A 12,504-nucleotide genomic window follows, 5' to 3' on the forward strand; every position below is an offset into this window, starting at 1 on the left:
ACACTTATTTTGTCCATTCCCATCTAAGGAGGGGGTGGGCAGAATATTATAAACTTAACCCGAGGTGTGACACAGGCTAGAAAATAAGTAAATCAACACCTGTCAGTATCAACACATTCTGAACACAACTACCTTCACTGAGATATGCCTTATTGCAGCCCATTGTATTGAACTAGATTAAGGCTGCAACAACTAATTGTTTTCATTAACCATATTTAAAATATATATAATCTAGCCTATAGTAAAAAAATATATAGGTATTACCACCACAGGTGCACAGAGGCAAACATGACATTTCAAATATGCTGTTTTGTTTGACCAAAAGTCCCAATACCGCAAAAAAGAAGAAAAAAAGAGAGACTGAAATACACAAAAGTTGCCTATTATGTTTTTTGTCCATTTATCAACTTACTGTTTCGGCTCAAGACTAGCCTGATCAAACAGGCTTTTGAAGGAGATGCCAATCGAAAACAGACTATACCAACAGCATCATTAAGACCCCTTAAATGTGAATAAAAGCGATCACGAATATGTACATTTTTTAAGTAGACAATATTTCCCAAATCATATCTTTGACATTACTGCACGGGCATGCCCTTTTGACCCAAATTTGTTCCGATGCTGTAGAACCTTAAACAAGCCAATACTGGCTTCCAAATACATTTTTCGCACTCTACATAAAACATTTCCAAACAACCAAGTAACTTACTTTGTTAAATGTCTTGAGCAGCTCAACGATAAGTGCAGAGTACCTTTACATTCAAGCAATAAGTGGTTCATTTTGATATTAGAAAGCGAGCAAGACTACTTTTTTGCATTTCTCCTGTGCATTTGACCAGTCTATTTTCTACTGTCGAGCACGTCTAGTTTGTACATAGTTTAGATTAACACAAAGTGGCCACTTTGTTATTAATGCAGTGGTAGTCTGATTTTGTACTAAAATAAATGTTTACTAAACATGTTGTAACGAGCACAAGGGAAAATCCCAATATATGCGAGAGCTGTTATATTGGATTGTACACGATGCCTAACAAAGTGGCCACTGAGGGTACATATATGGGCAATTCAAAATAATTTAAAAGAAAAAAGCAAATTGTGTTTACTGAATTTATTTATTAATTCTATTTGTGCTTTTTATAACTTAATAGCACAAACAAACTGAATCCCAACCACCCTCAAAAAATTGACAATGTGAGCAATGCTGCTCCCCTCAGTGACAGGATGGATGGGAGAGGATACAGTTTAAAAGGAAGAAAAAACCCACAAAGAAAGGCACAACCAGCGCTCGCTGCATCCCGCGGAGTTGTCTTGAAACGCTCCAGCCAGTCACATCTACAGAAAAGGGCCACTAGCCATGCCACAAAAGGGGAAGAGTATACACTGGAGTTACTCATCAATCCAACATTTTTCACTAGCAGTAGCCCTTCCTCAGTGCAGTTCAGCAGGGAAGTTCAAGTTGGACAAGACAAAGGAATGCTACCAACTCTTGGGGACTCTATCCTGCAGTTCAACTGGAAGCTGTGAGTGACAGTTTCACCTTCCCCATTTCAAGAAAAAAAAAAAAAAAAAATCTATATACAGGGAGAATAAGGTTCTTTCCCATGGTCTGTACAATTGGGCCTATACATTATTTACTGCGCAAAGCCTAATACAAAAGAAAAATGTTCACTCAGTCGGCAAAGCAAATGGCCATCACTCGTCTTCCCTTTCCTGCTGATAAGCTTCTTCAAAAAGCAGTGACTTCAAGGTTGAAGACAAAGCATGGCATGGTTAGACTGTCTAGGTCTGTGCACCGTCATTCAAATTAAAGTTCACATTTCTACGGTAACAAGGAGGTGGAGATGGGCAAAAAGAAAAAAAAGATCTTGCTATCCAGCAGTGTTTATTTTCTTATGGCCGGAACTCCAATTCATCTACGCTTATGACCTTGGCCGGCATGGAAGGGAGTGGCTGTTCCAGCATGTCTGACCCAAACCACTGGGCGAGGCCTGGAGGGGGAGGGCCTCCGTGCTGCTGGGGGCCATTTGTCCGGTGAGGGCCATGGCTCTGTGTCTGAGAACCTTGATGCACTGCAGGATGAGACAAAAACATAGATTAGCAAGTTAAGAAAAAAAAATGTGTCGTCTCATCCAACTTGCCCATTTCTGCCGTTTTCTAGCCTATATATATATATATATTTGTCCTGGAACATTCTTTACTTTTTCCCAGACCTTTTATTTTAGGTTACTGCTGTGGCAGTATTCAGTGACTTAAAGGGGGGAGGTAAGGCTGCCACAAAAAACATGCCCACACTCAGTTGTAACAATTGACTTCCACTCACTTGGTCTCTGTTGCTGAAGCTGCATTGCTGCTAACTGCATCTGAGTATTGGTTCTGGGAGGTAGAAGGGGATGCCCTGTTGCACTTAGAGGGTACAGCTGTTGTCCAAGCAGGGCAGGAGGCAAGCCTTGGAGTTGGGCAAGGTCAATGTGTTGTGGGAATATACCTGGTGTGAACAAAAAGAGTCTTAACATCATTTTATTTACAATTAAGAATAAAGTACAGGGAAAAATACAAACCAACAATTACCTGCTTGAACAAGAGCAGGTCCAAGCTGCTGGGGCTGGATACCTTGTGCCAGCATCCTTTGAACCACATTTGGGTGGAGCTGGGGAGGAGGGCGCGCCATCGGTACATGGGGGAGCAGCGGTACCGAATAAATAGGACGAGGGAAAGATGAGGGTCCTGGTGGAGCCATGCTGTGAGGATGGTGTCCAGCGGAGCCAGGCCCGAGACGATCCTGGTCCTTGCTTGGCATGTTATGCGAGCCCACCTTTGAATCCCCAGAATGGGAATTGTTCCTGTCCATCGCTTCCAGGTATAGATTTGGGGAGATGCAGTCTGTAATCATAGAACCAATTATCAGCGTTAGTGTTGTAGAACTTTGACGCATATTCAAATTAGGAAATGGTTTATTCGTACCTTCTTGAGAGTGTCCTGTCTGGTCCTCCTTGTTATCCGAACGACACGATTGTTCATCTCTGTTTTTCTCTTTTGTAGCGTACATTTTGCGGATCACAGATGTTGGTGTAAATGATGGGGACAGCTGTAGTAAGAAAAACAAAAATAAGTGAACAAAAACAATAATACTTGCAATGCCAAGAAGTGTAAAGGTTACAAAAAAACGGTTTGAAAAGTCCAACTTCCCAGGATAGCTGGACAGATAAAGTGTGTGCTCACCATGCTGGTGACAGGGTTGCCTGGAGAGTTTCTTCCAGCAGGCTGAGGGCCTGGACCAGGGGAGCGAGTGACATGCTGCAGTCTGTGAAGGACAAGCACATCAGCAATATGAAGCAATAACATGAAATACACCAAGCTGTATTTGCCATCATAACAGTTGCTGAAATTAACAAGCAAGACACACGGCTCAATATGAATGAGTTCTTTATAGAGTATCAATATCACTGATTAGCTAAGGAGGCATTGTAAAGCTGAAGTCTGCTATTCCGGAGAAAGATTGTTCAAGTAAAACCCCTGTACTCGTCTCCAGTCAGTGTTCCTTCAGGACATTAGCATGTGCCAGTTATTCATCCTCAGCCACACTGCCTCATCTGAAGGCCTTTTCCTCGCTGGAAAGGTGTTGTGTGGCTCAGGGCTTCACCAACTTGTTGAAGCTTCATTTATGTTATTAATGAATGAGTGCAATAGTCCACCTTGTCCTTCATCGACTCCGCGAGCACTGCAACACTTATGAAACTGCCACACTATTAAAAATAAGTTTGTTTAAAATGAAAATCTAGCCTCAATCTATATTGGCTGCCATTTTGCCTTTAAAGAAGCAAAAAAACATTTCCACTGTTGAAGAAACTAAAATCTCCTTGACGGAAACAAAGAAACTGTATATTCAGACCTTCATAATTTCACTTTAAATACATAGAATGCAAAATATATATATATATTTTTTAAACCTACCTATTGCGAAATAATTTATCCTGTTGTTGCTTGTAGCCAGGATGGAAGGAGTGGTGGCCATGTAGAGCGAGGTCCTGTTGATAGGCCAGGGCTTCCAGATCTGCCTGATTCACCGGCATGGAGAGCGCCCTCATCTGGTCAAACAAAACACACTGCTGAAGGGATACTTTTCTTGAAAATGTTTGATTTTTATTATAGCAACAACAAAGAACAGAAGTTGCTGCTATGTGCAAGCTTTAGCTTGCCAGGTGAATGAAAGTCCAAGGGAAATTGTTTCGGCATTAACTAGTCCATTAAACTTGAATCAGATTTCTATCATACAGAAAAAAACACCACAATAATTTCAGTAGGCAAACTTTACCACATCGTATGTGGTCAAAAACTGTTTACGGAACTAGAGTCAACAATCAAACAGTGGTTCTTACTTTTGTATCATGAGCTCTAATTGGCTCCTTCAGTAACTATCAACCAATTTCCATTGTTAAAATTACCTGTTGCTGTACAGCAGATCCCGGACTGATAGACCTGTGTACATCAAAGTGTTCTGGCAGCATGGGCTGATGACTAACAGAAAAGCCTTGGATTTGAGGGAGAAAAAAAGAATCACTCTGCTGGTCTGACAGATATTATCTACTGGACCAACACATGTTGGATGGATTAAAGCCCATTGATAGAAAGAGGCTGCAACATGCAATGCACTTACCTCCTGAAGGATGCAGGCGACTGTTGTAGTATTCAGGTGAGGGGGCCCTCTGTGGAAAGAGAGGGGGTGATGGGCCTTTGTGTAGCAGGCCATGTAGAGGGGGCGGTGCAGTTGGGCCCTGAGAGTTTCCCAATAGATGTCCAAGTAGTATAGGGGAGTTACTACGAGGAGGCCCTCCCAGGAGCTCCTACAATATAAACACATTTCAAAATGTCACAATTCACTTTAATGTGATTAATCCAGCATTGAGCTTCAAAAGCCAAACTATGAGCTATACAAATGTAGGAAGGAATTTTTTTCCCCGCCCCATTAAATATAACCTATATATGTGCCAACCTTCCCCCAACAGCTCAGGTGAAGGAACCCTTTTAGATACAGCACACACAAAGTGAACAAGTGCATTTATAGTTTCTTATTCATTCTCTTCTGACCATTACTGTATTCAGCAATAAGGTGGATTCATGCATTTACATCATTTTTCCAACAGTATTAATGAGTTTCAGTCTGACCGCTATAGGACTTTTTACACTTTGCATTACTTTTCTGTCAACTGCTGACAAAGTTTTGAGAGTCGACAGAGTGCTTCACAAAATGTGGCAGCATCTAATGGCTAGTACACCTGCCGTCCTCAGTGCATATAGCCGTCTTCCCAGCAGGGAACATACAATCATTTCAACTGCACAACAATTGGGACATTTTAGGCAGCCTGTAGTAAGGTTGGAAATTCGAAAATAGTCTCGAGGACCCAATACAAAAGTTTCAAATACAAAAACACTGGGAGCTGAATAATTGAGCAGCCGCTGTTGAAAAGGGCCACAACACACATCATTTCCCCCTGCATTCAAGTTGACTTCATCTACTGCAAACACAATTTAGTTTGGGAACAGGAATAATAAATCACAGGAAAAGGGACCTTAAATACAGTGTGTCCCTACTGAGACTAGATTGGACTGAATATAATTGCACCTGGCTCTGTTCTTGTATAGTTACCTACTGGACATTGAGCACCTCTAGCAAACTAAACATGTAACAGCCCTGGCCTGACAGGATAGTGAACATACACACCTGGAATATGTTCTGCTGCTGCTGCTGCTGCTGCTGCTGCCGCTGCTGCTGCCGCTGCTGCTGCTGTAGCTGCTGCTGCTGTAGCTGCTGCTGCTGCTGCTGTAGCTGTAGCTGCTGTAGCTGTAGCTGCTGTAGCTGCTGCGGAAGCACCTGAGCTTCAGACAGTGTAATCACAGCTGGGTCTGAATGTTGCTGCTTTACACAGGGGAGAAACAATTAGTGGCACGTGCAATGCAAGCCAAAACAACAGTTTCCCTGCAAAAATCCATCCCAGTAAGAGCTTGTGGTAGACATTTAGAAGTGTCAAAACACAAATTGGAATAGAGGCCTTCAGGTATCAACTGATAAAATGTGGAACTGTATCAATTACAGAATTTGGTGAAACCCTTTCAACTGCAAACCCACTGCGATGGATTTGTACACAAGAGTTGTAATCCAAATGTCCCTCAGGTAAGTCGGATCTGCCTCTGGATACCCAATATTTTCATCTTTGCACAATGATACAGCTGACACTTCTTGTCACAGTACAAAAACAAAACTAGATTAGAGATAAAGGAAACCTCCAGCTTATATACATCACTCAAACAAAGGATATGTAAACAAATGTATGCCCATCACTCTGTCAGTTTTTTGAAACGTGACCTATCCAAGTTGAGCTGGAAAAGCTTGCATGCAGCTTCTGACAGATTTGTCTGTTACGAATCCAGGGAAAGCCTGTGTTAAGATAAAACCATATAAATAAAATACTTACGTTGTTTGTGTTGGTTTTGGGGTGAGTTGGCAGAGTTCCACTTGCCTTCATGCTGCTGACCAGATTATTAAAGGCTGACATGTCCGTGTCACGTGAGCGGGGCCGGACGCTGGGGGCCCCTGTTAAAGCCTCCTCTAGATGCTGCGCCATGAAGGGCGTGCCGTTTCCTCTCTGCGGAGGCGGCACCTTTCGCACCTGGGGTTCTGAGCTCAGCTTCATCCCCTTCATCCCTCCCTCCACTTCCTCCAGAGAGAGCACCGCTCCACAGTTAGCTGGGGACAGATATATACCATTTTACTTTCAAGAGAAATGACAGTGTCTTGGCCAGCCTTGCAATACACAATATTCAAAGTGATTGTCGTCTTTGTCCAGTTTTCGGCTAAACAGCTGCAAAGACTTTTTTTTGTATTCATCTAAAAATGTTTACAATTGTGTACCATATTAGCCATGTATTGCTACTAAAGATCATTTGAGACAGCATGCTCATATATCAATACTACCCAACTATACATGAACAAGATGTCTAGTGCACATTATAGTTCTAGCTAAATTGTGTGAGGGTATAACTCTACTGTGCAAATGTTTAAGTTAAGTTTCACTCACTGCTTTCCCGTAGTCGCGCCTTGTTCACAGACAGGGTGGAAAGAAGAGGCTTCAGGTCTATTTTGGCCTTGTGCAGCAGCTCCAGGATGTCCACCTTCTCCTTGCACTCCGATGATTGAATAGGTGTGAAGTATGAGACGGGGCCTTGGCTAGAGGACGGGCCACGTGGCTCAAGCCCTTCAGAGGAGCAAATAGTCCAAACATTCAGTACATTTGACACAGAAACACAGGGTTTGGGGGCATGAACATTACAAAGGAAGAGTCCACAAAGCCAGTAATCACATAGCACTGGAGTTTGGTGTCCACACAATAAGATTTGAAAGGGCATTTAGTTTGACCCCCTGGTGATTGAGACTATGAACAGTGAGTAAGTTACTGCATAATTTTAAAAATGAAAATGTTTCAGAAACACAAGTAGAGTAGCAAGCAGCATTACTGCCCCCTGAAATCTAACTAGGGTTACCAGGATCTTTGATGTTAATGTTTTCATAACTTGCATGTCAAAACACAGTTTCAACCAATAGCCATTTTGAGCAACACAGTGAGATGTAATCGACATAATGAGATTTAGCTTCTTTGGCAAAAATCTAATCATTTACCTGCAAGTTTTTCCAGCTCCTCGTGGGGAGTGGACCTCAGACTGCTGGACCGGCTGCCTGAAGGGCTCAGGTTGCTGGAGAACCACTGACTGAAGCGGCTAGCCGATACAGGTCCATCCCCCAAAACATCCTCGATCATCTGCAAGACAGAAAAAGGCGCCTGTGAAACGGAGTGAGAAACACAAATAACTGAAGGCCGAACGGTACAAGGACAGAGCTGGCACTTACGTTTGGGCGTTTTTCCATCGATTTAGCACAAAATGTGCCAGAAGATAGAAGACTTTAAATACACTGCTGTTTGGCCTTGTGTTGATTTAATGCCACGAATCCTTTCTTATTTAGATTGTATACTGGCTCATTTGCAGGTCTAATGTAGCTATCATGATGGGCATACATTTTGATTGATGATACCTTTTAAACCCCTTTACCCCCATGCAATAGTTTGCCGACAAAGATATTTAGAAAAGTTAACCCTTAAGTGACATAACCCACCACCACAGGTCAGGTTTTGGGGGTTGAAGCCGGTGCAGCAGAGGTAATGCTGTGCTCACAAGAATCTGCAATACTTCGATTACTTATTTTAAAATTATACAAGACCGTATGATAAGATCATGTAATTTGTGAGGTCAGATTTGTGTGGTGGTAGCTTGAAAACCTCTACTGTTAAAGTTCAACTTACTGGAAGACTACAACAGGATACAGGAGTTATAAATGCCATCCCATCTGTGATGTTGACACTGAATATAAAATCACCCAACATTCCACACAGTGCACCACAATACTTACAGAGGCCAATCCTGGCATGGTCTTCTCCAGATTGAAGAACTCATTGAAGTCAAAGTCTCCAGTGGTCTGCTCAGGCAGGACATCAGGGTGGGGAACCTCCTGATCGGCAGTCGGACGCAATCCCGAATCTTGCTCTTCTGACTGTCCACCGTTGCATTCCACAGCTGTACAACAAAAATCAAAATCTTAAATATCCATCTGAAGTATGCTAGTTATCCAAATAGTACCATGCAATTAAATAACTTCTGAAAACTCATGCCTTCTCTGATGGACTCTGCCCGCTTTCTTGATCGCTTGGACTTATTGCGCCTATCATCCTCAAGGATCTTGTCGTCAAATCCAATGAGCTCAATTGTCTCAGACTGGCTGGTGGGACCAGCTGAAAACCACTCGGGCTCCTCCTCTGCATAAGAGTCATTCCTTCTCCTTTCACTGAACACACGTTTGTCCCCAAAATCCCTCTGCTAAGGATGAGACAAGAGAAACATAATGACTGTTAAACCCTCACAAGCTTGTTATAGGGACGTCTCCTGAAATAAACTTTTTGCATGAACCAAGCACACTCGAAGCAGGACTGTTGAGTTCCTCTTAAGTAGAGAGCACATTTTGAAACGTGAATTTCTCTTGAAATATCTATGAGTAATCGTACTTACATTAGGATTTATAAGAAATGCTAATCTCAATCAACTGGGAACAAATGTTTGTCTAAAAGCAAAGAACACCAACCCGGAATCTTTTATCTTTGAAGTCTCTCTCTCGTTCCCTCTCTTTCTCTACCCGGGCTTCTCTCTCAAATGCACGTGCAGCAATTATGCGGCCGCTGCCGATCCTGCGTGCTCCTCCTAGACGGAGACTCTCATTCTCCTTATTTTCCAGGGGGCTGGTTGGGCGACGGACATGGGGTGCAAGTGCAGCGTTGCCTTGACATCCACCTCCAAAGCTGCGTCGCTGTGGGCTCAGTATGACATCCAGATCATCCTCCTTTAACCGCTCACGAGGATCTGAAAACAGTGCAGCAAAATGGCTCGGCTTTAGATGATTTACTCGTTTAACATTCAGTCACATAACCAACAATCCAAAGTCAGCCTACATAAAATACTTTCTCAAGAGAAATTGTTCATTTAATTCCTGCCTCTATTATATTGTCTTCTTATTCAAATATGTGTTAAAGTATAATTCGAGGCTGCTGAATGATTAGGAGGTCTGAAAATAACAGTAACAGAAACCTTTTCTTGATAATTGTACTGCTTCACAACATATATCACTTCTGACAAACTTCCTCTTATGGAAAGTAGTATCATTTTATGCACCATGTTTGGTTTTGAACCTTAATCGTCAAGTTTCTAGCTTTCGGTAATTTACCTGGGATTCTTCGTTTCAAAGGAACTCTGTCATCCACATAGTCCTTCTTAAAACCTTCCACTGGAGAGCTACGCTCTGACGTGGGATACAGGGAGGCATGCCACTTCTCCGGATCCCAGACACCTTCACTGTATCAAAAGACCATTTCAAAACAAAACAGTTAATGCTGCATTTCTAGTGTTCTGCATCATTCTATTGAAGGCAGTTCTGATATGCATTTGACTTAAGTGTTAATATTAATAATGTGTTAATCAAACAGTCATTCATGACTAAAAAATAATTATAAAGTAAACCACTTCCCGAATAACTCGGACGAAAAAAACAGAAGGTCTTTGCAGAATTGACAATCATTTCAGTAGAAAACACAAATCGGGTGATGATTAGGTGTTAGACAAGACTAAAAGTACTTCTCAGATTGCCACATAAGCAGAGCTTTGCATTTCAAACAGCTAGACTTGGAAGGTCAGAATATTGAATTTTATCAGCAGATGTCCTGAAAATCTGCTCCATATCTGAAAGCTACGCAATGCTTTCTTTAAATAAAAAATTGGGTGTAGAAACATGTGAAAGACAGCATTTGTTAAGTGATGTTTTTATCTTAAACAGCTTTTAGAGCACACTAACTACATTAATACAAGTGATATGCAGACCAAAGACTTGCTTTGTGTGTGACATTATTTTAAAGACATCACAACAGCTAACATCAGAACACATCTTTGTCTAACTACTTGTAGCACTGCGTGGTCAATATTTTCAGAAGTTTCAAGAAGTTAATGAAACTAAAATAACAGCTGGTCCCGACGGTATTCATTTTTTTATGTATTAATTATTTCGGTGATCCTATACCCTTTACACACTTCTAAAGACATATACAACTAGACAAATCCTTACTTGCATATACATAATTTGATCTCCATGAAAAGAAACATAAATCTTGTAATGGAATCTGTTAGTTTTTAATAATCAAACTTGTCCCAGAATTACAAAATGATTAAATGTCCAATATGGCTTTCCAGCACACACTTAAGAAAAGATACTGATGTTGTACATTCTGAATGAACGCTGTAGGGTTTTTATTCTAATCAGCTGACCACATACCTATTTAAGTCATTTACTGTAAAAACAAAACACGCTATGATATGCCATTGACGCAAATCGAGGCAGCCTCATTTTACATAATTAGCCAAACAACACGGTGTGGATTTTTTATGATATGGAATGCATCCAGAAAATACATTCTTACCTGTCATATTTATCAGAGAGACAGTCTGGCCGTTCATTGGATACTGGCAGTTCTTTTATTTCCAAAAGCTCCTCCTGTATAATAATTCATATTGGTTTATTTGTGTTGGGAAAAATTCTGCATGGTTATTTTGCTGTCATTTTAGTCATGTCTCATCACCTTGGAGTATCTGAAAGGAGTCGTGGCTGCTGGCTGTTCAACTTTATCCACGGCAACATCTCCATTCTTCTGTTCTAAGCCAGCATCGCTCTCCATGACTGATTTCAGACACAGAACAAACTTTCTCCAGACTAACAATGACTCTGTTCCTGTTGGAAACACATGCAACGTTTCTAGGTTAATACAATTGCTCCACTGGCTTTTTTTTTTTATAGAGTGTGTTAGAATAAAGCCTTTAAAAACGTAAATTGATACTTCAATACAAGCAGTCTTTAAATAACGCAACAGAACGTCTTATTTAATCAACGTTTTGCTGCAGAAAAAAAGAGCCTATATTTTAAACTTTTTGCATGGAAAGACGAAAACAAAGAGGATAAGTTAATGCCTCAAACGTGGACAAAAAGCAAACAATTATACACAAATGAACAATACACTTAACATAACGTCGCGCTAACTTACACTGGGACGCTGTATACTAATTAGGAAGTTAATTGACAACAGCCAGAGACCGGTGACAAGAGAAGTGACACGTCAATTAAAATAATTTACCTTAGCGTTAATTGCCAGCAAAGTTAATATCCGGGCTGTGAATAAAACCGTTTGAGATACATCTCCGGCTAGAAAAATTACAGACAGTTATTGTTAATTCTGTTAAATTAATATTTTTTTTACCGTTCAAGGGAAATATGAGCTAACAATTAGCTACAACATTGGAAAGCTAAGCTAGCGTCCCACACAGTTAACTCTATACATCATTCGTGATGTAAACTGTGTACAATCGACTGGCTTGCTAACATATTGATAAAAAACACTAACAGTCAACTCACTCAGTTCAAATGATGCGTTGAATACTGGCTGATAACGGTCGAGCAGCTGCAGTTCACGGTTAGTTAGTTAGCTAGCTAGCTAACCTAGCACCTTCAGCTAGCTAGCTAACTAGCTGGGAAATGGGGATAAAGCCCACCCAGCGAGTACCAAATACGAAGCCGGCCGAGTTGTTTCAGTTATTTCAGTAAAAGCACACTTAACTGGGGTAACTAAACAAAACAACACGGGTCAAAATAACAAATTAATTTACACGGAGACTGTGTAATCTCAAATTATTGTCTGCTCTATCTATGTTTTCTAAGTCGTAGCACCAATTTTCCTCTGATCACCGCTTTAAGAAGGTCCTCGGAAAGATTACATTGTGTCCTTCGCGCCTGTGTAGAATTGTATATGCTGTGGTGTGCATTGGCCTTGTTGTATTTTAATATTAACACTGTGATACATACATTGTATG

The 12,504-nt window shown here is 41.1% G+C and overlaps 1 protein-coding gene across 5 annotated transcripts; it reads right to left on the reverse strand.

Moving 5' to 3' along the window:
* Positions 1-1,093: 1,093 nt before the first annotated feature.
* On the reverse strand, positions 1,094-12,379 carry eif4enif1 (eukaryotic translation initiation factor 4E nuclear import factor 1). Of its 5 annotated transcripts, none has more exons than XM_034138605.1 (19): positions 12,050-12,379; positions 11,223-11,371; positions 11,064-11,137; positions 9,821-9,948; positions 9,185-9,459; positions 8,718-8,922; positions 8,459-8,622; positions 7,673-7,832; positions 7,074-7,250; positions 6,471-6,742; positions 5,720-5,914; positions 4,655-4,841; positions 4,443-4,528; positions 3,952-4,085; positions 3,220-3,301; positions 2,962-3,085; positions 2,569-2,880; positions 2,321-2,485; positions 1,094-2,069 (listed from the first exon to the last, which is right to left on the reverse strand). In XM_034138605.1, the coding sequence occupies exons 2-19, from the start codon at positions 11,316-11,318 to the stop codon at positions 1,891-1,893; spliced, it is 3,015 nt and encodes a 1,004-aa protein (XP_033994496.1). In that variant the 5' UTR covers positions 11,319-11,371; positions 12,050-12,379; the 3' UTR covers positions 1,094-1,890. The 5 variants fall into 5 exon arrangements, with proteins under 5 accessions (XP_033994496.1, XP_033994499.1, XP_033994498.1 ...); XM_034138608.1 differs by having other exon boundaries at positions 1,799-2,069; positions 5,720-5,911; positions 7,673-7,811; XM_034138607.1 differs by having other exon boundaries at positions 1,799-2,069; positions 7,673-7,811.
* Positions 12,380-12,504: the final 125 nt, after the last annotated feature.

The sequence above is a fragment of the Trematomus bernacchii genome, unplaced genomic scaffold (assembly GCF_902827165.1).
Source record: "Trematomus bernacchii unplaced genomic scaffold, fTreBer1.1, whole genome shotgun sequence".
Classification (NCBI taxonomy): Eukaryota; Metazoa; Chordata; class Actinopteri; order Perciformes; family Nototheniidae; genus Trematomus; species Trematomus bernacchii.